Source organism: Hoplias malabaricus, chromosome 2 (assembly GCF_029633855.1).
Source record: "Hoplias malabaricus isolate fHopMal1 chromosome 2, fHopMal1.hap1, whole genome shotgun sequence".
NCBI classification, from domain to species: domain Eukaryota; kingdom Metazoa; phylum Chordata; class Actinopteri; order Characiformes; family Erythrinidae; genus Hoplias; species Hoplias malabaricus.
In genome coordinates this window covers 67,977,818-68,003,908 of record NC_089801.1, presented here as the reverse complement: position 1 = coordinate 68,003,908, position 26,091 = coordinate 67,977,818, and the positions used below count along the sequence as shown (strand labels likewise).

The 26,091-nt window shown below is 40.5% G+C and overlaps 1 protein-coding gene across 1 annotated transcript; it reads left to right on the top strand.

Moving 5' to 3' along the window:
• The first annotated feature begins 270 nt into the window (after nucleotides 1–270).
• On the top strand, nucleotides 271–25,903 carry tubgcp3 (tubulin gamma complex component 3). The gene is made up of 23 exons (XM_066661159.1): nucleotides 271–380; nucleotides 714–888; nucleotides 2,446–2,553; nucleotides 2,781–2,848; nucleotides 3,252–3,329; nucleotides 3,466–3,683; nucleotides 6,462–6,637; nucleotides 8,343–8,455; nucleotides 14,161–14,286; nucleotides 14,526–14,594; nucleotides 14,698–14,830; nucleotides 15,038–15,204; nucleotides 16,188–16,298; nucleotides 16,628–16,736; nucleotides 17,725–17,914; nucleotides 18,346–18,481; nucleotides 18,966–19,034; nucleotides 19,373–19,508; nucleotides 20,599–20,687; nucleotides 20,928–21,059; nucleotides 21,171–21,311; nucleotides 22,976–23,092; nucleotides 24,317–25,903. The coding sequence occupies exons 2-23, from the start codon at nucleotides 813–815 to the stop codon at nucleotides 24,476–24,478; spliced, it is 2,724 nt and encodes a 907-aa protein (XP_066517256.1). The 5' UTR covers nucleotides 271–380; nucleotides 714–812; the 3' UTR covers nucleotides 24,479–25,903.
• Nucleotides 25,904–26,091: the final 188 nt, after the last annotated feature.

Here is a 26,091-nt window from a genome sequence, read left to right as displayed (position 1 = left end):
AATATGTAGGTAGAGTACCTCCAGGACCATTCATTCATTATCCTTATCCAGTTCAGGGTCGCAGTGGGTCCAGAGCCTACCTGGAATCATTGGGCGCAAGGGGGCAACACACCCTGGAGGGGGCGCTAGTCCTTCACAGGGCAACACAGACACATTCACACCTACGTTCACATTCATACCAACGTGGTTGGTTCTCTCTCCGGCTGCTATTAAAGCAGGTGCACACAGAACACACCAACTCCTCACAGACAGTCACCCGGAACGGGAATCGAACCCACAACCTCCAGGCCCCTGGAGCTGTGTGACTGCGACACTACCTGCTGCTCCACTGCGCCCTCCTCCAGGACCAGGGTAGCAATATAGCCACCTGTTTTAGAATGGTACTAGAGGAGAATACAATTTTGGATGAAGCCACTGCATTACATTATGCCTTACATAACAAAATCCTATGATATATAAATATAATATTACAGCCTGTACGTTTAAAGCACAGCTGGCTGTTAGTCATTTATTTATCCATATTTATTCGGTGGATTTACTGTCGTTTCATTGGTGGGAAAGAGGTGGGAACGAATATGTCGGAACCCTCTGCGTGCCGTGGTTTCAGGAGGGCCGTATTTTCGCTCCGCCGTGTGTGTTATTTTCCCGCTCGGTGTTCGGCCGCGGCTCTTTCGGCGGGCTGACTGTGTGTGTGGGTTGTATGTGTGTTTGAGTGTGTTGTGTTTAAGATGGCGAGCCGCTGGAGGAATAAGAAGTGAGAGAGACACACAGACGCTCAGCACCTGCTTTAATAGCAGCCGGAGAGAGAACTGATGGCTGCTTTGGATCAGAAATCACCCAATGTTCTCCTGCAGAGCCTCTGCTGCAGAATCACGGGCAAGAGCGAAGGTAAATACACACACAACGTTACAGAAACACACACAGGACCTAGGAGCTAGGCTAACGACAGCTAGACATCACTAATCACAGCGGTCTCCAGACATGTCCCTGTGTAATAAGTGCAGAACTGCGTGTCATCTCCTAATCCCCCGAGACCTTTTCCCTGACTGCCTCAGAACTAATGTCTGAGGCTGCCTTGCTTTCTCTAGAGCTGTCAATCACCAGCACATCCCCGAGCATCCTCCTCACGCTACATAACATTACACCAGCAAAGAAACGCCACACAAGCGACGTCTTAACTGTTAACAAGGGCTTATAATCGTAATCTAAAACCACAGGTGACTATTCATCGCCTGTTCGAAATTGCTAGCTAGCCAGCTGGTAATATCATCATGATCTTGGGTCTAAGCTAGCTCATATAGCTCAGATGAATTAGATCAGATCAGGGGTGTATAACTTTTACCACAAAGCCCACAGTCAAGCCTCTCAAATGGGTGAGAGAGTTGGATGATCATCCTCTACCTTTGGCTAAAGTTACCTGGTTAACTGAGAAATCCTGCTTTGTAGAACACCCCCCCAGATGAAGAGAGATTGGATGTCATTCAGCAATGCGTTGTTATTGATTAAGAGACGGGCCCTGGGTTGATTCTGAATTATCTGTCTAGTTAATGCAGCAAATGAAAGCAGCTGTAGTTGTACATTCATTCAATAGAGTATCTTTGACATTTGACCTGATGTCGTCATCATCAGAAACCACTGATATCTGATAGCAATGGGATGAGTTGGAGTAGCATTTTAGAGCCTAATAATCCAGCATTAGTGTCTGACGCCACTTATGTTCTTGTGGTTTAGCACAATAAAGTATATGGAAGGAAGCTATCAGGGAACAACCCATTCTTTTACTAAAGGCTGTGCAATTTACTGGAAAATATCTTTCTGGGTGTTATTGTGATTGCAATTTAAATGCTTTAATCTGCTTAACAGTTACATGTGATCCTCTGCATCAAAAGAAATTAAAGGCACTCCTCATTCAAAGGCTGAGGCAGCCAGTAAACATTTTCTCTGTTATTATGTTGAATCGTCCCCCCTTAACACTTCAAGTACACTGAATATTTTCTTCAAGAAGAAATGCTATTTCTGAAGACATTGGAAGGCCACTAAGTTAGTACAGTAAGTTAATATAGCTCCATATAAGAGAGTCCATTTTGTCATGTAAGCTAATATATGTCAGAACTAAACTGACTCATAAAGAGACATCTGCTCTAAAAGCTCTTATTGCTTTCAGTAATATGACCCTCAGAAAATTAGGTAAAATGATTGGATAAATGCCTGTCAGGTAAATATAGTCTCTGCATATGGGCCTTAATCTAACATTATCAGGTGCAGTATTGATTAATAAACTGTGTCTGCTCATTGGACCTGGCGTCTTCCTTTCTGCCTTTTTGCTTAGCTGTCCATCTTGAATGCAGGTAACAGGCTTTGCTTATGGTTTCTGGAAAATGAACAGGTCCTTTTAAGGCATATGACATTTTCAACACTGAATACACCGAACTGCTTTTTTTCCAGCTGATGTGGCACACCAGTTTCAGTATGCAGTGCGGGTCATTGGAAGTAATTACGCCCCCACTATTGAGCGGGACGAGTTCCTGGTCTCGGAAAAGATCAAAAAAGAATGTGAGTGTCTTGATGAATTCCATACCTGTTATTTTTTTGGGTAAGACTCAGATGACTTTAACTCTAAGAACATTGACTTTCCTGGTATTTGTTGACATCTCAGCCTGAAATGTCAAAGCTGTTGGTGTTCAGATTATTGAGAACCATTGAAGACAGATTTGACTATGTCGAATTTTCAGCAGTGACTTTGTGACTGAGGTCAGTTTGGTTGTCCCTCTTCTTTATAGTGTTGAAGCAGAGAAGAGAGGCAGATGCTGCTCTCTTCTCAGAACTCCACCGAAAGCTTCAGACCCAGGTCAGTCAGATTAAGAAGAGCATCGGATCTAAAGGCTGAATATGTGCTGTCCAATGAAAAATATGTCCAAATATCTCCAAAATACTCACTTTTTAGAGGAGAAGGAAAAAACCTTGTTAACTTTCAGTGGAAGTCAGTGTTAAAAGTTTATTTTGGAGCATTTCTACTGGTCCATTCATCATGAAATTTAGCTGTGATCATGACAACTGCTGTGTTCAAATGATGAGTGTTGGAAAATGGAGATACATGTTTTTGATTGGACAGTGGCGATATGAAGTCTACCACAGTAGTGTGCATGGCTTGATTTGGGTATTTTTGTGTTTTGCTTTTATTTCATTTGAATTTCATTTGAGTGATAATTTAAAATACGTTTTGTGCTCTGTCTGGTTTTTCTCATGAGTAGGGGGTGCTGAAACACAGATGGTCTATTTTATATCTACTGCTGAGCCTTTGTGAGGACCCGAGAAAACCACCCAGCCGGGTATTTTATTACTTAATGACTTAGTGAATAAGACTGGTTTACGATGAAATGGTAATATTTAACAACTTCATTGTGGTCAGCCATAAACGTGGCATATTATTCAAAAGAAATAAAAACTGCATTCTCTTCTCCATAGGTGGGTAGCTATGGAGCCGTTTTTGCTCAGGCTTTGCCTCGTGATGCCCAATCTACACCTTTCTATTACGCGCGACCACAGAGTCTGTCCCTCAGCTACCCCGAGCGCTCAGCTCTGGCTGCACACAATGCATCCAGCATGGGCACCAGTGGCATCAGCAGTTTGGGGGTGTATTCTGTCAATGGACCAGGACCCGGCGCTCAGTCCCTGCTAACTGGGTAAGCCACTTATTTATTATCAAGCTTTTTTGGGGCAAAACTTCACCTTTCATTGTTTCTTGTCTGTTGTTAAAAACATTTTCACCAGCGAAAAAGTAGCACACAATATTTTGGTTTATTGATCTGTGAATTCCTGAAAAACTATGGAGTTTATGCTCCATAGACTGGGTCTCCCAGACTGGGGCAGCCATGGTAAAAATGATTTAGCCATTCGGTTTGCACAATGCTAATAGGTTGTGTTTTACCTGACCTACATTTGGTCGTTTCAAAACACCAGTCTCACTACAACAGTCTTCTCTCTACTGACTGACCGCAGATTGGACTTGGAGGATGAATAAAACAGATACAAAGAACTGACCATTCACATGGCCAGAAGGGGCTACAATATGGAGTACATTGCAGTAGTCCCTATGTAATTTGTTACATAACAAAGCCCTTTTGGTGGATCACTTGTTTTCATGTGAAATGGCCAGAATGTGGGGTTGAGACATTTGTGAAACAAAAATTGGCAATGAATAAAGCATAGACCTAAACATACTTCTGGCAGTGGACTGAATCTGTGGAGGGGAATAACAGTAAACACTGATCAGATTTGGGATTTATATCAACTTTTATTTTGATGGCTCAAGCGTAGTGTTTATTTGAATAAACCTTAAGGAATTAGATATGTATCTGTCTTATTCTTTTGCTTCATATTGTGATATAATACACCGTCTGATATAGTGTGTGGAGGTTGGAAGGCTCTCTTATTGTGTGTTTCGGTCATTCGTCCTAGAAAGAAGCATTTGTTGTTTATATTCTACACGGAAAATACACTTTTTGGGATTTGTTTAGAAGCTGTAACTGTAGCACAGTAACGTTGGCCATGCAGCTCTCTCAGTTCTAATAGTTTCCGTAATACTCTCAGAAATATGGCAGTAATTATTGTAATATATATTTTGTGTTTAAAAATATGCCATTAGAAACATACAGAGAATGTATTTAATACTTAACGGACACAGATGAGCTGTTTGCTTCATTACACAGAGAATAATTCATTAGTTCTGTTTAGTGGGTGCCGCAGTGTGTGTGAATTGTGAACCAATACTAGCCATTTTGTTATTGGAGTTACTGATATATGTTTCTGTATGTCCATTGTCTCTCCATGTCAAAGTATCGTGATGCATCGTGTGTATAGTCCAAATATCTCACTTCTGTGGCGATATGATATTGTTGCTATCTCATCCATCCCTACCTGAATGTATCTGTTACAGTTAAACAAGGACTTCTGGGGATGTTTATGTGGAGCAGTTGGGCAGGTTGTATTTTTTAACTAGATTCTGCAAGAAGTTACAGCTCCAAGACAAATGTTTGACTGCAGCTATAAACTGAAACCAAAACACTGCATTATCACAGTGTCAAATATAACTGGGCCAAATGTATAGTACAGGCCAACAACGGGCATCCGCAAGATTGTGATGGTATTGTTGTTATCAATTAAATTCAGTGTGGAATTCTGCTGTAACAAATGAAGAGTGTTCAGTTTCATTGTTGAACAACAGCTCTTCATCATTATGCTTTGCTTCACGGCTCAGATAGAAGTAATCGGTACCATCGGTAGAAGTGCCACGGTTTTGTTTCAAGTTTGCCACCTTTTAGATGTGATTATTTTTGCCCACAGTGACAGAATTTTGGTTCGTTTCACATCACATCATACATCAAAGGGATAGTCATTGGGAAGTCATCATTTTATTTTCGGATAAAAACTGCACACAGGCCTGGGCTGTTCATTGAATGTGGGTTATATTTTCTCTCACCTTGACTTGTTTGTGTTGTGTCTGACTTATTTGTAGCCTCACTTTTAATTGCACTGTAAGCACTGAATTATTTACGCCTCCGCCATCAACCACAGGCACCCTGGCTATTTAAAGCACAGCTATATGTTCTCAAGGCCTGGATATAATTGATAGCCGAATTCCTTAAATGGTAAATCTGTCAGTCCTTAAGCATCACTACACCGTTGAAGATTCATTGTCTTCCTCCAATGTTTAAAATGAACCATTAAAAGGTAATTAGTGTGTCCTCCTGAGCTTTTTTGTAATGGAATCATAATGACGTTGCTTTAGAGAAGAGTCCGGTTTCAGATGTTTGTTTTTAGTAAAAAGTGAAGACTGCCTTTTTATGTTTGTGATGTCTTTCCAAAAGAAGCTTTACTTTAAACATGGAAGCTTTAATTGGCTCAGTAACTTAAGAGCTGTGACTTAAATGATCAGGGCTTTTGCTGTTGAGCTTAAATAAAATCTTGAAGATGTATTGCCAGGCACTCAATGGATTGCTTTAAAATGTGCTGTTTTCCTTTTAAGCTTAGTAAGGAGGGTTATAGCTATAGCTTGGCAGATACTAATAGTACCATTTATTTATTTTTATTTTTTTTAATCATGTCCCCAAACCGTATTTTTACATGTTTTACCAAAAATGAGGTCAATAATAATGGTCAACACAATGATTAAATTATAAATGATCAGATGATTTTTACAGTTGGCCGTTTTGATATGTTCCCCAAAGTGAAGCTAATTTAAAAAATGCAGCAGATGAGTCGATCTTTCTTTGTGAAATGAAGGAATAAAAGCAGAGTCAGTGTTTGTACTGTGAAATCAATGTCTTTGATAAGGCCAAGGAGGAGGAACATTGTGCTGTCAGGACAATACACCTGCATTGGTTTCTCTAGATTAAAGCATTTGCCAAATTGTGTGTGTGTGTGTGTGTGTGTGTGTGTGTGTGTGTGTTTGTGTATTGCAGTCCCGGGCCCCAGCCTGTAGCTGACCCTGCAAGAGGCTCTCGTCTGGCCTGGGCTCTCCCGGCGTCCGGCTCTTCGTCTGGGGCAGTTCCACCTACCTCACGCCCAACTGCAGGTCCTGGCTCCGCCCCACTTCTAAGACCCTCTCAGAGACAGAGGCGAGATGCTGATGGCAGTGGTGAGTGTCACCTGTAAGACATAGAGCTGCTATTATTTCTCACTATATACTATGTATAGTGTAATTGGTGGAATATTAGCTAACAAGTGGAACTTGTAAGGACTAATGATTTTGTCCTAATGAATTAAAAAACAAATAGAATATCACAAGTCTTGTATAGGACACATTACTGTAACTATTAGTTGTATTCTGTATGAGATTAACAGTTAAATATCATCTAGTGGGCAGCACGGTGGTGCAGCAGGTAGATGTCGCAGTCACACAGCTCCAGGGACCTGGAGGTTGTGGGTTCGATTCCTGCTCCGGGTGACTGTATGTGAGGAGTGTGGTGTGTTCTCTTTGTGTCTGCGTGGGTTTCCTCCGGGTGCTCCGGTTTCCTCCCACAGTCCAAAAACACACTTTGGTAGGTGGATTGGTGACTCAAAAGTGTCCGTAGGTGTGTGTGAGTGAATGTGTGAGTGTGTGAGTTGCCCTGTGAAGGACTGGCGCCCCCTCCAGGGTGTGTTCCTGCCTTTTGCCCAATGATTCCAGGTAGGCTCTGGACCCACGCGACCCTGAACTGAATTTTTCTCAGCCAGATATCTAGTGAAACATATCAATATTTGTGTAAACAAGGGAAAATATAAAGGCTGAAAATGTATACATGAAATGTGAAATGCCCAGTGGACCAGTTGGCTGTTGTAATCCCATGTGATCTGATGAAGCATACTATTGACCGTTTGATGTTTTCATGTGACATAGCTAAAGGCAGCTTTCAGACATGTGAGAATGTGTGCCGGGAATCACACAAATGAAACAGAAACTATGTCTAATATTCAAGAATGACATGAACCCTTCTTTTCTGTGTTATTTGTACAACAAAAATGGAAGCAAATATTAATCCAGATAAGTCATAAAAACTCGTTTTATTTATATATCTTTATTTATATAAAGATGTGTGTTTTAGTGGAATTGGTTTGTGAGGGTTTTTTTGCATCCTGGACGTTTTACCAGAAAACATGGGTATTAACAGATAAAAATGAACAGAGCCCATAATTGTTTTGTTATTTTTTCCCTGAACTACATTTTGTAAATTCTTTGACAGTCCTTTCTTCATGCTTCAGTAATCAAAGTCAAAGTCAATGCAGATTTGAATGAAATGTACAATGTCTAACAGAGGCCTGGATTGTTATACACAGATATGTATTTACCTTACAGTGCCATTTCAACCTGTATCAACTTGCATGTATATTATCAGCTCAGATATTCAAGGGTAAACAACTGGAAACGTTTGATCAGGTTTCAAACATCACTAAAGGAATCGAACAAGTCTGTGAACAGAAATAGCTTCTCTTGGCCATTGTTCCTAAATTAATGCAGTGAATATTTTGCTCAAAATGGAAATGGTTACAGTGCCGGATTTATAAAACCTTTCAGACAAGTGGTGCTTCAGACTCCTCAGTTAACACTGAGTTCTCAGTACTATAGTCGGCAACAGATATAAAATGAATATTTGTGTGGAGGAACAGTGTGTTCCAGTGCTGTTTTCAGTGCCTCATCATGTCTTTGATAGACGCAGTGGAAAAGTTTAAACTCCAGTGAGCCTCCGGGCACTTTCTCCCACTGACTCAAACTGGGCAGATATATGAGCATGACCTTTTACGGCTTTATAACTTATCTTCCTCTCTCTTTTCACTCTCTCTCTCTCTCGCTCTTTTGTTCGCAGCTGAAATCAGCGAGGCCGCTTTAGTGCGAGACATCCTATATGTCTTCCAGGGGATCGACGGCAAATTCATTAAGATGTGCACTCCAGAGAACTGCTACAAAATCGACTCGAAGGTGAATTCATTATTACTGGTCACCAACCACCCCTACTCTTTTCTTTTTTCTGCTGTTTCTTATGTTTGAGTGGAGTATACAAAAGATACATGTCCAGAAGCCTTACAAAATTATTTTAAGATTGGGTTTTGTTCCTCTTTTCTGCAGTTACAACCTTGGTTTACTAGAAAGGCTTTGCACTGATGTTAAAACATTGCTGTGAGGAAATGACTGGACTCTGGATTGCCTCTTTTTCAGCCAAAATAGCATTAGTGAGGTCAGGTGCTGATGTTTGGATTTTGGATCACAAACACCGCTCAAAAGTATTAGAAGGTACTTCCCAGTGAACAAGGGACGTCCCTGAACGTTCAAAACAGGTCTAAAAGTAGTCTGTCCGTCAAGGACATATTTTAAACGTCAATGGACGTCCAAAATCCATCTTAAAAAGTTAGTTAAGTGGTGACCAATCGATAACGTCAGTGGACGTCCAAAATGCGTTTTATACAAGTAATTTATTTCGGGACCAATTAATAACGTCAATGGACGTCCAAAATACGTCTAATAGTCGTCTTTTCAATGTCTGTGTTTGGACGTCTTTTCAACTTTCATTTTCAACCTTAAGAGAACGTTGATTAAACGGCAGTCATTACGTTATTTCAACGGCTAATTGTTTACTGGGTTATCGCTCCAATGGAGCACTGTCCCAATACTCCACATCCCAGTGCTTTGGAGGGGGGTTATATCCTTCTAGCTCAGGGGTCGGCAACCCGCGGCTCTTTGATCTCTCTGATGCGGCTCAGCTTTTGAAAATAATTAGAGTATTTAATTAAAATTTATTTTATTTTGGTTCGTTCATTTTCAAAATGTAATTCTATGAAGATTATGGAGATCTTGTAACATCTAAAATATTTTAATATTTAAAATATTTTGTCGCTCTTAATACACGTCACAACTTCCAACGTGCGACACCCGCCAGTGTGCGGTTTCTTGAACTTTTTGACAGCTGACTTCACGGCGCCAGTAAAATAATGACGGCACGCAGAGAAAGGACAGCATTTTTGTTTGCTGCCAGTGGATAATTTAAGTTCGGAGTTTTTTTTTCCATTACTACAGGGACTCAAACAGACATTGAGTATTTTACTTAACCTTCAACCCGACGTTTTGATTTTTTCGGAGTTAAAAATGTTTTGTTGCATGCAGAAATGTTATTTAATTTTCTCTGCAGTCGTTCATTAATTTCATAAATGTAACACAGTATAGTTTGTTTGTACATACCACAAAGGCTAAAAAAAACCCTGTTATGCGCAGTGTTATTTAATTTAAAATTTCAAAAGTGTTTTGTGGCTCCCAGTGTTTTCTTTACTGTGTGAAATGGGTCTTTGAGTGGTAAAGGTTGCCGACCCCTGTTCTAGCTGATAGATCCTACCTGGTATTGGGTCTTGTGTTTGCACTCTGAATACACTTGTGAGAAGAGGTGAGTAAATAAACAGGATGGATGTAGTTAATAAAATTAAATGGAAAATTGAGTGGAACATTTTGGATTCATAAATGATTAGAGCATCATTAAAAACCTGTTTGTCCAAAAATGCTAAGGTCTTTAATAAAATCGATGTCTAATAGGCCCCGTCACTTTATGTCATCTTTATGATGCTGGTTGTCAGCTATTAGCATTTACACATTATTAATAGCTCTCATTTATATTGTCTTCATTAACCATGCCAGTATAACGAATGAATGTTTGTAAGCCCAGATCGTGTTTAGAATCATGGTCTTAGCACTAACTTTCATTCATATATCAGTAACATTGTTTCATTTATTTGAAGTGCAGAGGTATGTTTTTGCAGCAAATTGTGGATTGCTTGATGTACAGATTTCCCAAAATAGTAAACAAAAGTCAGAAACTAGTATGGATTTGTGTTAAATAGGAATACGAGGAGACGGGAACAGAATAGACACCAGCACACGCACATTCACCCACACCTGTCTGTTCTATAATGCTCCTGGTTAAAAATAGTCTATTCTATAAGTGCATTGTCTGCTCTCTAGAGACGATCCTCGGGGCTTCAGCAGGAGCCAGTGTGGCCCACTCTCAGCTTCTAAATTCATTCCTTTAGTATTGATTTTAGGCCCAGGCCACGGCTTCAAACATTTTCAGTCAGTTGAATCATTCCTTAAGTGGCATTATTCAACAGAAATGTTCATCCGTTCATTAAAAATACATAACCGGCTTTTACAGGCTGCTGTGAAAAGGACCAGTATTATTGGCTCATAAATTCAAATCATCTTACTTGTTTTACTGAAATGGTTTTATCTTACAGCATTTAGTTCCAGCCACGCCATCTGATTGGAGGAGGAGGTTTTTTTCCCTCTCCCCAAAATACCCATCATTCTGCTGAGGAATGAGCCCTAGTGACTGTTCTGTTTACACTGCAGCCACTACTGCTTTTAACAGTTACTTTTAGCACATACAGAAACACAGGATCGATGAATCAGTTCAATTGACTCTGTTTTTTGGTTGAGGCTGATAACTTTTTTTTTTTGGTTCCTTAAATGATGCTGCAGTTATATTCTAGTGCCTATGGTCCACCTTAATATAGAATCACAAGCCTCTTCTTCTTTTGCTTTAATATACACATCCCTAAAGGTTCACAAATGGAGAAAGAGAGTACCTTTAAAAAAACATCCTGGGGAAGATTGACATCCATCTTTTTCTCCTGGAAATGTTGGTTAGGGACAATTCTGTCTTATAATACCCTCAAAAAAGGTATAAATATTGGTTTTCTTGGCTCACCATTCTTCAAAACCTGCTGGAAACTGATCCAGCTGTCACAGTGAAGGTCAGCTCCAACCATAGTGCTTTGAAATGATGAATTTTTTAACAGGACTCCCAGAGGAGCCCCACTGCTAATCACACACACTGGGCCCTTACTCAACAATGGAGTCTTATGCCTCTCACATAGAAAGATGAGATACAGGTTTATAAATAAAATAATATAAACGTCCTCGCTGACCGCTGGTGCAGAGGGATGTGTTAAAAAGATGTGATGGGTCAAGCCAAAGTCCACTTGGTGGGATGCAATTCGCCCATGCACACATCTCAAGTCGTACAAGCTCAAATATTGATTCAGTATGAAATTTTCACACTATTTAAGGGGCATCTCGTGTTTGCAAATGACAAAATGGAAATTATTTATTTGAACTAAGATAATCTACACCAATCAGCCACAAGATTAAAACAATTGACAGGTTGACTACTTTTATTATCATGATATAATGGCACCTCTCGTGGGACGAGATTTTAGGCAGCACGTGAACTGTTAGTTCTTGAATTTGAGGTGTTGGGTGCAGAAACCTGCAAAAAATGAAATCTAAGCAAGTAAATTACAAAAAAGTAATGTACTTAAATCTAGTCTAAATATCTAGTGTTACTCATTTGGAAATTGTTGTAAGAATATAATAGGATTATTCAACTCATTTCTAACTTATTTTTACCTGTTTTAAATAATTTTATCTACTTTTTTACTTCTTTTAAGCATCATTTTATGTTAATTCTTGAATTAAGAAAAATACCTGCCAATGGAATAGGACACTTTCTGTAGATAAAATGATGTAAAAATAAGCTAGAAATAAGTTGAATAATCTTAATATATTCTTACAACAATTTCCAAAAGAGTAACACTAGATATTTAGACTAGATTTAAGTGAATTTTACTTGCTTTTCATTTTTTGCAGTGAAGTAATGGGCAGGTGTAAGGATCTGGGTGAGTTTTACAGGGGTCGAATTATGACGGTGTGTTGCCAGTATGCAGTGGTTAGTATCTACCAAAAGTGTATCCTTGGAAATGTTACTGTAGCACAAATGTTAATGTTAGCTCTGATAGAAAGTTAGAATCACAATTTGTGCTACTTCTGTGGCATCTGACACATCGCATGTCACTGGTTTACTTCCTTGTACCACTATTGTTTGGCACTAACCAGTGCACACCAGGAACACCCCAAAGACCTGCTACTTTTGAGAAAGCTCTGACCAGAACACTATGACCACACCAACTTTCACTTTCTGCGTAATATATCCCTGTCTTTGATAGATGCCATCAAATTAATCAACGTTATTCACTTTACTTGACATTGGTTTTAATCTTATGGCTGATTGTGGCAGGTGTTTTTGTTTGTTTTAACAAATTGTTTAATGTACACATTTTTAAATCGACCTGTTTGACAAAACATATTACACTCTCATTTTTTATTGTGAAAGTTGTAGATATTTCTTATAATTTAATTCATATATATTTTACTATTTCATGATCAGTATTAAAGATTTAATCTGGTTTTGGGTTTTGCAAATAGATGTTGTTTATGGTGATAAAACATATGGGTCTTTTTGCTCACTCGTTAGTAAAAAAACCAAAAAAAACTAGCACTTGGAGAAAGAGAGAGAGAAATTGACCGTCACTAATTAAATTCCCACACGCAAATGTAGTTTCTCTATCTCTCTCGCTCTCCATCTCACATCTGACCCTATTCCCTCCCTTAAGGCATCTTTCTGAGTGAATGCCCCTGCAAAACCAAATAACCCTTTTAAAAGGTTTTTTTTTTTACTATAAAAGATTTACAAACATTTAAGTAAAAGGGTTCTGGAAGTGAAAAGGGCTAATGTGGCATTAGCAGTAAAGAGCAGAAGAAATGTCTGTCTATTATATGACTCTAATCTGTTCTTTTAGACCAGCTGCAGCCCATACCCACAGGCCTGAGGGAGAGATGTGGAGAATTATTCAGTTGATTTCTCTCTCTCTCTCTCTCTCTCTCTCTCTCTCATAGTCACACTTGCACAAGCACTAAGGACAGCAAAAGCAGATGGCACTTTTCCGTTTTTGTGTAGTAGTATACACTATAGTGTAGTATAGTACACTATATTTCCACATGATTTTGTGCCTGAGATTTTTTAAATGATTATTTAGTATTATATAATTTTTCAGGTAATGTATGATAAATGTTTAATTAATGAATATGTAATAATTTCACAGTAATGTCCTATCAGATATTCATTCATTCATTCATTATCTGTAACTCTTATCCAGTTCAAGGTCGCGGTGGTGATTCCACCCCCTTGCGCTCAATGAGTCCAGAGCCTACCTGGAATCATTGGGCACAAGGCAGGAACACACCCTGGAGGGGGCGCCAGTCCTTTACAGGGCAACACAGACACACACTCACACACACTTTTTGAGTCGCCAATCAACCTACCAACGTGTGTTTTTGGACTGTGGGTGGAAACCGGAGCACCCGGAGGAAACCCACGCAGACACAGGGAGAACACACCACACTCCTCACAGACGGTAACCCGGAGGAAACCCACACAGACACAGGGAGAACACACCACACTCCTCACAGACAGTCACCACGAGCGGGACTCGAACCCACAACCTCCAGGTCCCTAGAGCTGTGACTGTGACACTACCTGCGGCGCCACAGTGCCGCCCCCCTATCAGATATGAAAACGAATAAGTTGTACTAAAGGTCACAATCAAAATTAAATAAAAGAAGCTTGGCCTACAGAACACAAGTCCTGTAGTTTAAATGGTGTGCATGAAATTAATTCAAATTAAGTACAGAATACTTAAATCTGAGGGTACCACCACAGTAACAGTTTTTCTGACACTGTAGTGTACTATGATGGATTGTGTATTGAATTTTGAGTCCTAGTGGTTTGTTGTGTTTCTCTGTAGGTGCCGTTGTGCAAGTCTTTGCGAGACATGAGTAGCCGGCTGGCTGAGCTCGGGTGGCTTCACAATAAAGTCCGAAAATACACAGACTCTCGCAGCCTGGACCGAGCCTTTGGATTGGTTGGACAGGTATGAGTGCTATCATGCGTTTTTTTGTTGTGTGTGTGATTTGAGAGTGCAAACTAAACCCAGTTTGAGAAGGTGTATATTTGGTGCACTGTTTTTATGTGAACAGTTTTATAGTTACATTTAAACATGTAGTGCACAAACTATGGCTAAATTATGGTCAAAAAGTTGTTTTTCTGTGTACATGTCTTGGGAGGAAATACATTATTTGGACTCTCCTTATGTTTTCTTTCTCATCTCAGAGTTTTTGTGCATCCCTGCATCAAGAGTTAAAGGAGTATTACAGGCTTCTCTCAGTACTGCATGCACAGGTAACTGAGGAAACATGTAGACACAATGAAATGTTGGAATTAATTTTGATAGATGCAGAAGATATACTTCGTATTGATGCATTTGTGGTGTTTCTGTGTTTAGCTGCAGTTAGAAGATGACCAAGGGGTGAATGTGGGAATGGACAGCGGTCTCACGTTAAGACGGCTCCTCGTTTGGACATACGATCCTAAAATTCGGCTCAAGACCCTTGCTGCTCTGGTGGACTACTGCCAAGGTCAGCACTCTGCCCTTTCCAGCAGGCTACTGTTGATGATAATAATAAATAAACCTAGCAGGGGCTGCTTTGCTTTTTCAAGTGCAGTTATGCTAACATTCATTCATATTTAATGCTAACGTTAAAAGAGTGTCTTTTTGACTTTCTTTTCTGCTTTTGTCACTTTCCCTCTCTCTCATCTCCTGTTTTTTTTTATGTCTATCCCAGGACGTAAGGGTGGAGAGTTAGCATCAGCTGTCCATGCCTATGGTAAGACTGGGGACCCTCACATGAGGGCGCTAGTTCAGCACATCCTGGCTTTAGTGTCCCACCCCATCCTTAACTTTCTGTACCGCTGGATTTACGACGGAGAACTGGAGGACACTTACCATGAGGTCAGAACAAACACATATTCGTGCTCTTTCTCTGTTTTTTTTTTTATTTCTTTCTTCTCAGGACCTCCTTTAGCACTGTTAATGTGTAACGTGTCGAGAAGCTGCTGTTCGTCCAGCTTACCCAATCACCCGATGTAATAAAGACCAAAGCAGTGGGCCAATTAAGTCTGAACTAATCACATTAAACAAATAGAGCAGAGTATTTAAAGCTCTCAGACACACAAACACTCAATACTTAAGTACCTTCCGACTAATTTCCATATTCTTCTTATTTATCCGAGCTAAAGACAGATTCTTTTCTTTCCTATCAAATTTATTTTTTATATTTTCCGTCTTTGTTGATTTGTTCTGTCTCTGTTTCCTGGTTCACTTTTGTTTGACCTCACTGCAGACTCTCACTTAACTTCTCCAACCTCAGCGTTGCCATTTACATCATTTCAGCATTAGTCCTTCATTACAGTGTAGGGGAAGGAATTAATGATGTTGTACGATGCTGATGATTGGAGTTGTAGTTGCTCTGTAGCTGCTGATGGTGCAGTCTGCAGAGGCCGAGAAGTTAACAAGCTTTCAGTTTTACCACAGCTCTTATTCTTACAGTGAGCCATTTTAACGTCAGGCCATAATGAAGATAACCTGAAGACGCATCCGTTTGTTCAATAGCCTCACCGTCTCTGTAACTCTCTTTGGCCATGTGTGTATTATTGGAAGGTCAAAGAGCCCATGTCTGGCGGTAGAACTGACCTGTGGATTAATGGCGCTCATTGATTTGCCATTACCAAGCTACAAGGACGTTGTATCAGTGTCTGTATTTAAATTCAGTTATCTCTCAGGGTTCAGCTTAGTGCTTCACTTCACAGCAGAAACAGGCATGAAAGTTCAGTATGTGATACAGTAGACTGTCATTAGTGTACTATTGGTACCTCCACTTTAGACATTTTACATACATCACAGCCCTTTTTTTAATACTGTGTGTGTTTGTGTAGTTCTTTGTAGCCTCTGATCCAACAGTAAAGACTGACAGACTGTGGCATGATAAATACTCTCTGAGAAAGTCTATGATTCCCTCCTTCATCACCATGGACCAGGCCAGAAAGGTACAGTTCTTTATGGAGATTCTGACGCATGGAGAGCCCTACAAATACACGACAAACAACAAACTCTTTGTGAATATTTGTCATGTATATGTACGTGTCTATAATCAGCACGATCCTCATACTCAGACAACAACGTTAAATCTGACGTAGGGATTCTTTTTAAACTTTTAAAACGTTTTTACACATTTACACCATATAAATAAAAGCATCTTATTATTTAAAAAATGTAGGTTCTTTACGGAACTAGAAAGTGTCCCTCTAGAGCATTACACTTTCACTTTCATACGCCTTTTTGTCCGAGTTTAATTGTGTCTCTGATGTTGTGGCAGGTTCTGCTCATTGGCAAATCCATCAACTTCCTGCATCAGGTGTGCCACGACAGGACGCAGCCTGGTAAAATGCTGCCCACCACCAAGTCCACTGACTCCCCCAGAGACGGTAAGCCTTACAAGTGTCTGCTAATGTCTCTCAGAATAGCCACGTCTGTTGTTTTTAGCTATTACAGTGGCTAACAAAAATAACAAGATGGCGTAGAGACCGATAGGGTAGGACTGTTGGAGGAAAAAGAACGAGACAGCGATTGATCTGTTTGTGGAGGAGAGTGGTGTTTTGGACTGTGGATGTGCAGTTTTAGCGGCTGTATCGACGCTGCCTGTATTTAGTGACTGCCCATAGCTTCACCAAATCAATGCTCTTAGTGCCCAGCACCAACCTTGACCTTGAGTGTGTTTTTGGAGAGGTATTTACATTCACTCTCTAGATCAGCCTGTCACGTCAATGTTGTATTTCTCTCTTACTCTCCCTTCCTTCTATACTCTATTAGTGGCTCTCATTATCTTTAAAATGATTTTTGTTTATTTTGGTAAATGTAAATGTGTAATTAACACAAACAGATTCATTTATTTATTATTTATTTTTTTGGTTAATTGTAGTAAAATGCCCCACTACCGTGTGTATAGTCACGTAATTCTGCCACGATGACGCAACATGGAGGATAACTTAAACACAGAGGTCAAATGAGCAACTTGAGCAGCTTGTTCAAAAGAATAATGCTGTCATTTGGACATGTTGACTTTAGTGAAGATGACGCTGACACAGTTTCAGGGACCAAAGTTAATACCACAAGCCTTTCAATATTTGAAGCACAATCTCATCACTAAATATGGACATCCCAGTAAAATGATATCCCAGCTTTACTACTTGAGCATATTTACAGTACAAGCCTTGTCAGTGAACTATAAGCTTGATGGAGCTCATAACAGACGCAGTGACAAATAAATTATACGCCCTTGTCATATTTAAACTACTTAAATTGCAGGGTTAAAAGAGTGGGACTATGTTTGAATTTTGCGCCATGCTGTATTCTCCCCTAAACTGGAATTTTCTTTAATGTCTTTTCTTTTTTGTTGATCATTCTCCTCCTCAGCCACGGAGCTCTTCACTGATCTGGAGGGGGCGTTCCAGAGTAAGATAGATGCTGCATACTTTGAGACCAGTAAGTACCTGCTGGATGTTCTGAATAAAACCTACCAGTTGCTGGACCACCTCCAGGCCATGAGGAGGTACCTGCTGCTGGGCCAAGGAGATTTCATACGACATTTGATGGACTTACTAAAGTGAGTACACACACACAGAGCACAGATATTAAATGCAGTCATTCCATCTATTTATTTATCACACTCATGTAATCTGCCTTAACATTTCCATAAACCATATACAAAGCTACTGAAATCTGTTAAAGCCTCTGGATGTTATAGATGCGTGAGCCGCATTTTAAAAGCTTTCTGAATGGTATGCACCACTGCCCCCTAATGGCAGTAAAATATTAGCAAAACATCTACTGTCTTACTGAGGAATGGTGGTGCTGGTTTGTTTAGATATTTCAGCTTGCATTTGATTGTGTGTTTTGTAACGCAGCAACATGTTCCACATACTACAGCTGCATTTTATAAAATTAAATACATAAAATTAACATTAGGCAGCTGGTACATTATTCATTGCTAGCAGTGTTTCAGGATTTCTAAATTGTCTCTGTCTAATTTACCAGGCCAGAGTTGGCCCGGGCAGCCACCACACTCTACCAACACAATCTGACTGGCATCCTGGAAACAGCTGTGAGAGCAACAAATGCACAGTTCGACAGCCCAGAGATTCTCAAGAGACTGGATGTGCGGTTACTAGAGGTAAAAAATCTCTGCTTTTGAGGAGTGTGGTGTGTTCTCCCTGTGTCTACGTGGGTTTCCTCCGGGTGCTCCGGTTTCCTCCCACTGTCCAAAAACACACGTTGGTAGGTGGATTGGTGACTACGCCCCCTCCAGGGTGTATATCTGCCTTGCGCCCAATGATTCCAGGTAGGCTCTGGACCCACCGCGACCCTGAACTGGATAAGGATTACAGATAATGAATGAATGAATGAACATTGGAATGTTTTTGATGGCACCCCTAACGAAGCCAGACGGAACGTTGGGTTGCATCTCAGTTGAGAAAGTCTGCTATATACTCTGTGCAGAGTAAACATGAGCTGCTAACCATTGGTCGGTCATAAAGCTGTGGTAATAGTAAATATAGTTTTTAGGAACAATTAAAACGCAAAGATGCAGAATATGAAAAGTTATATTGTCTGTTTTGGTTTGAATCACTATTAAGAATTGATGTTTGAAATTACAGGTGTCTCCAGGTGACACAGGCTGGGATGTGTTCAGCCTGGACTATCATGTCGATGGACCAATTGCCACGGTAAACAGCTCCATTCCCTCTCAATGCCTCTTCACTAAAACTCACTTCAGCAAACTTGTATTATAACTACAAAATCTAAAGTTCCCACAGTATAATATTGTAATGATACTTGAGACATGATATGATTTTATCTTTTACCATTTCTCAATAGCAAGTTGCAGTGGCAGATAAATGTAATGTTGACTTTTTGGAGTCATATTGGTGTGATGTTGTAGGGGATGTTTCTGAGCTGTGTGTGAAAGTCAGTCAGTTATTTCTTCATCAGCAAAGACATGGTGTACTGGGATTTATTTATGTATAAACTCTCCCACTCTTCTGTCCACCGAATTCGCTGCTAGGTGTTCACACGCGAGTGTATGAGCCACTACTTGCGAGTGTTTAACTTCCTGTGGAGAGCTAAACGAATGGAGTACATCTTGACTGACATCTGGAAGAGTCAAATGTGTAATGCCAAACTACTGAAGAGCATGCCAGGTGGGTGCTGCCTGCGTTTGACTGAATGCGTTTGCTGCATTTGTGTTTGACTGAAGAAGGCTTCTTAAACTGTAAATGAAACTTAAAATGATCCTGTAACCCTGATCTGGATACAGTTTTGCCCTCATTCAATGTAGAAGGAGATGGACGTCTACTCTGCAGTGTTCTAATAAAGTTCCTTACATTTTCATAACAGGCGGCACAGTGGTGCAGCAGATAGTGTCGCAGTTGCACAGCTCCAGGGACCTGGAGGTTGTGGGTTCGAATCCTGCTCCGGGTGACTGTCTGTGAGGAGTGTGGTGTGTTCTCCCTGTGTCTGCCTGGGTTTCCTGCGGGTCACTGTCTTTGAGGAGTGTGGTGTGTTCTTCCTGTGTCTGCGTGGGTTTCCTCCGGGTGACCGTCTGTGAGGAGTGTGGTGTGTTCTTCCTGTGTCTGCGTGGGTTTCCTCCGGGTGACTGTCTGTGAGGAGTGTGGTGTGTTCTCCCTGTGTCTGCATGGGTTTCCTCCGGTTTCCTCCCACAGTCCAAAAACACATGTTGGTAGGTGGATTGGCGACTCAAAAGTGTCCGTAGGTGTGAGTGAATGTGTGAGTGTGTGTTTCCCTGTGAAGGACTGGCACACCCTCCAGGGTGTATTCCTGCATTGCGTCCAATGATTCCAGGTAGACTCTGGACCCACAGTGACCCTGATCTAGATAAGCGCTTACAGATGATGAATGAATAAATTAATTAACTTTTTCATAACACAACAAGGTTAAAATCAGGTCTTTAGAGCCCATGAAATGCAGATTTTATTCACTTCAATAAGAACAAGAGATTGTTTCTGACAAATTTGTTTTTATATTCTGGTATAACACAGCAGCCAATCAGATTAGAGATGATTTGCATTTCTCAGTCTTACAAATGCAGCAACTGCCTGTTTAGATCTGTTCAATTGTTACTAGTGTCATTTGTCTTGAATTAAAATGTAACCATTATATAAATTAAACTTGTTTTTTGTACCTTTCAGTTTGTCTCTTCAGTTCTTCCCGCCTCAGTTTGACGTACAGCGGTATAACTGTGTTCGTGTGCATGGTATGTTGTGTTCACAGAGCTCTCTGGAGTGCTACATCAGTGTCACATCTTGGCATCAGAGATGGTCCACTTCATCCACCAGATGCAGTACTACATTACATTTGAGGTAAGACTCTGTAATCTCTTTATGACTCTTATTCGTGTACTCTTTATTACCGTCTGTGCATTCTCTAAAAAAGTAGAAAGTAGATTTCAGTTTGTAAATCTATAGTACACTTCTGTGAAAACTAGAGTTGTATTTACAACATTAAATACATAATTGTGTGAGGTGTCCCCTGTTTTATTATTTTTTTTATATTTAATTATTATTATTATACAACTATAGTGTGTGTGTGTGTGTGTGTAGGTGTTGGAATGCTCGTGGGATGAGTTGTGGAATAAGGTGCAGCAGGCTCAGGACCTGGACCACATCATAGCAGCCCACGATGTCTTCCTGGACACCATTATCTCCCGCTGCCTACTGGACTCCAACAGCAGGGTAAGAGATGCACACACACAAACACCTAGGAGATTACTGTAACAGAAATTATGAGATAATACATAACTGTGGTGGTTTGTCATCTTCTCTGCAACCGGTCCTTTGCTGCAGTCTCTGTTGAACCAGCTGCGGGCCGTGTTTGACCAGATCATTGAGTTCCAGAACGCTCAGGACACTTTGTACCGCTCTGCGCTGGAGGAACTGCAGCTCCGTGTGCAGTACGAGGACATGAAGAGACAGAGAGAGAATGAGGTACTGAGACAAGGACAGCAGGGAGAGAACATTGGAAAGACGTTTAAGGAGAAGACAAGTGTACACATGTTTATTTGTGCTTAAAAGACTATTAAAATCTTAGAGGAACATAAATGTAAAAATGTCATATTGCAGAGAACTTCCTGGTTAGGTTTCTTGTGACCAGACTTGTCAACACCAGTGAGCCAGCATAGGAAATATATTGATTAGTGTAGCTTTTATATACAGGGTGGGTCATTTATATGGAAAAACCTTAATAAAATGGGAATAGTTGGTGATATTAACTTCCTGTTTGTGGCACATTAGTATATGGGAGGGGGGAAACTTTTGAAGATGGGTGGTGACCATGGCGGCCATTTTGGATCCAACTTTCGTTTTTTCAATGGGACGAGGGTCATGTGACACGTCAAACTTATTGGGAATTTCACAAGAAAAACAATTGTGTGCTTTTATGTAATGGTTTTAACGTAACTTTATTCTTTCATGAGTTATTTACAAGTTTCTGACCACTTATAAAATGTGTTCAAAGTGCTGCCCATTGTGTTAGATTGTCAATGCCTTACTGATCTATATTTTAGAAACACCACTTTTGTGGTTTACCTCACAGAACACTATGCTAATAGCACATGAAATACTCATATTCCTAGGATTTTGTAATTTTGTAATTCTCATATTTTGTAAGTTTAAATTTGCTGATTGTAGTTGCCACATGATTTTGACATCCATGGAATTGTATGAGCGTATGTCCTCCACTGACCAGATAGCATATTGGGTGGTGGCCTAGACACCATAAAGATGACTCCACAAGCTAGCTGTTTCTTATAAAATAGCCAGCGAGTGGGTATGTAAATTAAGTTGCTCATATTAGTGTATTACTCTCCATTATGCTTGTGGAAGCATAATTAAAGATCCTTGTTAATAGATAATCAGTGGGTTACACTCAAATGCACACATCCTAACACAAAAAAAACACAGCGAGGCCATAGCTATCACTCTGTGTACACCTCTTCACCCCCCGGCCCCCAGAGACAGCAGAGTGCAGCCTCAGATTGACGGTTTAATTTAGCCATACCTGGAAGTCCCTGGGATAAAAGAACACTCCTTTTTACAAGCCTTGGTGTCCGTTTTCCGTAACTATCGATTTTTAGCGCTTCAGCAAAGAGCGCTATAAAAACAAACAGACACAGACATAGAACCTGCCAGCGCTGTTTTTTTATGAGTGTGAGTGTGTGATTAAGAGAGCGTACCGATCTCAGTTGAGTCCGTTTGCAAGGTCATAAGTGTAATGAGTAGTTTCCAGCTAAAAGGCCAAAGTGACGGCTAATTTATGATCAGGCAGGTGGCTGTGGACAGTGTTACAAAGCCTGAAGTGGACAAAGGGACATTGCAGGGCTTTTAAAAATGCTGTGTAAGGTTGGAGTAACAGGTGCATTACGGGAAGGTGGCCTTGCTTCGGATAACACAGTTGTACATAGTCAGTTTTTCTAAATGTTACATGTAAATCATAATCGCTTATTGCCCCAGACCAGAGTTTATATTCCTACATTGTTTCTCTTGTAATTAAAAGTTGGATAACAATATGTTTTTAATAATTCTTATAGTTAATCATTTTTTTAAAATCCAGTGTTTAATGTTTTTTTTTTAATTATGTGTGTGTTTTGTAGGGCGAGTGGGGAGTGACTGCAGAACAGGAGGCAGTGGAAAACAAACGCAGGCAGGAATTTAAAGACACCATACCAAAAATGTGCTCTCAGCTTAGACTACTCACTCACTTTTACCAGGTAAAACACACACACACACACACACTCACTCACTATCTCTCTCAAACACACTAACACACTCACGCACTCTCACTCACACACATACTCACTCTCACACACATACTCACGCACACTCACTCACTCTCACGCACACACACACACACACTCACTCACAAACTCACACACACACTCACTCTCAAACTCACACACACACACTCACTCACTCACACACTCACACACACACTCACTCTCAAACTCACACACACACACACACACACACACTCACTCACTCAAACACTCACTCACTCACAAACACACAATCACTCACTCTCTCACAAACACACAATCACTCACTCTCTCACAAACACACAATCACTCACTCACTCTCTCACAAACACACAATCACTCACTCACTCTCTCACAAACACACTCACACGCACACACACACTCACTCACAAACACACACTCACTCACTCACTCACAAACACACAATCAATCACTCACTCTCTCACAAACACACTCACACACACACACACACTCACTCACAAACACACACTCACTCACAAACACACAATCAATCACTCACTCACTCACTCACTCTCACACACACATACTCACACGCACACTCACTCACTCACACAAACACACAATCACCTACTCACAAACACACACACACACACTCACTCTCTCACACACACTAACGCACTCACACTCACAAACACATAATCACTCACAAACACACAATCACACACTCACTCATTCTCTCACAAACACACACACTCACTCACTCTCACACACATACTCACACGCACACTCACTCTCTCACAAAAACACACAATCACTCACTTACAAACACACACACTCACTCATTCTCTCACTCACACTCACTCTCACTCACACTCACTCTCACTCACTCTCTCACACACACACTCACTCTCTCACACACACACTCACTCAAACATACTCACTCACAAACACACACACACACTCACTCACAAACACACACACACACTCACTCACAAACACACAATCACTCACTCACACAAACACACTCACTCACACACAAACACAAAAGCATAAGGGATCGTACTTTTATTAATATTAGGATTTATCCGTTTATCTTTATATCTGCATCCATTTGCTTTAACGTATGATCCTCTCACCTGCAGAGTAGTTCTGTTACTGATGTCTCCACTCATTTCTCTTCTCGTTATCGCTCCCTTCTCCCCACCCCTCCCTCTCCAGGGCATCGTTCAGGAATTCTTGCGGCTGCTTATGACCAGTTCGGACGAGAGTCTTCAGTTCCTGAGTTTCCGGCTGGACTTTAATGAGCACTACAAAGCGCGAGACCCTCGTCTGCGGCCTTCGCTCGGGGCTACAAGAGGTCGCCGCAGCTCCAACATCTAACCACCGCACCCTGCTCTTGCTGACTCATTTTCTGAACAGACCTCAAAGTCGTGAGACCGGTTCCGGCGAGAGGGCTTAGTCAAAACAGACATGAATACGTTTTAAAAAGAAAAAAATAGCCTTTAAACCTTGTCATTGCCAAATGTTTCAGAAACTAAGTCATTTTAGAAGCGTGGAGCTTTTTGTAGCACAAGGTCACAGCCCTGTTGTCATCACCTTAAAAGTGTCATTATGTTTGAATGTGTTGCTCTCATTAAAGTCTTATTTCTTTTACAGTTTAAAAAAAGCCTACCTTGACTTGTCATAAAGAGCTCAGTAAAAGAGCAGTAAATCTAGTTCAATATTATTTACCATCTCACTTTACTCATGTACATTAAATATTACAAGGTTTTTATTCAACAGCAGATATATATTAAACACTGACACCGACTGTTCGTTGTTTTCTGTTTGTGTTTTTGTTGAGTGTTAGAACTCAGTCCTGATAATATTTAAGGTATTTACATTCATCTGTTGATAAAATTATATCATTTTTGTTTTATTTTCATTACCATACTCACCATTTAATACCAGTCCCTTCGAAATTCTAAAAACCTTGCCGTAGAATATGTGCAGCCATTTTAACATGGTGCTACCAATACAACTCACTGTTATAACAATGCTGTTTGTTGTTGAGAGCAGAATTACATGGCCCTCGGATACTTGTTCGGTGTGGGACCCTGGGCTGTAAACTAAGTTAAAAAACCTGCTTTTTCTACCATAAGATTCAGTGTTTGTGACCTTTGTACTGCAATAAATAATCATGTTTCAATTTTACATATTGGGCATTCATAAAAAGTGCACCACACCTTCCTTATAAAGTATTAACCTGTCCCCAACAACTACTGTCAGTGTGAGGACCCTACTGCCGGCCCTGTATTCTCTTATATTACAGTCCTGTGGTAGTGTTTTAATCCCATCCGGCAGGCTTCTAAGCCCCACTTCACCCATGCTCATTACACTGTATGGCAGAGCAAGTGGAGAAGTCTCAGTGGTGTGGTCCCAAATTGCGCTTTTCTCCCAGCACCCTCCTGCACGAGGTAGACCCCTCCATACTCTGCGCACTAATGCTTTCTTTCATAGCAACTGTTGGGAGTTTAGACAAGTTTAGTTTGGAGTTGAGACTTGGTGAATAACATTTGGTAACTGTTGCTAGAAAAGGATGCACTGGTGTGGGTCAAGTTTGGACGGCAATTTAAAACTACCCCCCATCACTCTATTGCTGTTCAGTATTTTTACTGTTTGTAATTTGGCCTCAGGGAAGGAGGAAGGGGAGCATTTGTGGACTTTGCCCTAAGACATTACTTCACCCTCACACTTAAGTTTGTAAAACACAGATGTGTGTGTGTATATAAAATGCAGTGAAAAACATCTGGTCATTCTTTACTTTAATAAACAATTTTTTCTTAAAAAAAAAATCAACCAGGCATTTGTGTTTCCCGGAATCAGTTGTATTTGTATTTGTTTGGATTTAATTGTGGCTGAGTCGTGCGAAAGGGGTCCCTTGTGGGCACTGATGTGCCACATTATCAAATAGTCACAAGGAGCAGGACGTTTCAGGCATTTAAAACACAACT

Excerpts from the sequence above, each read along its gene's own strand:
- tubgcp3 (XM_066661159.1), top strand. The coding sequence starts at position 813 with ATGGCTGCTTTGGATCAGAAATCACCCAATGTTCTCCTGCAGAGCCTC. Across the intron at positions 3,330-3,465 it reads CGAGAAAACCACCCAGCCGG|GTGGGTAGCTATGGAGCCGT; the intron begins GTATTTTATTAC and ends TCTTCTCCATAG. Across the intron at positions 20,688-20,927 it reads AGTACTACATTACATTTGAG|GTGTTGGAATGCTCGTGGGA; the intron begins GTAAGACTCTGT and ends GTGTGTGTGTAG.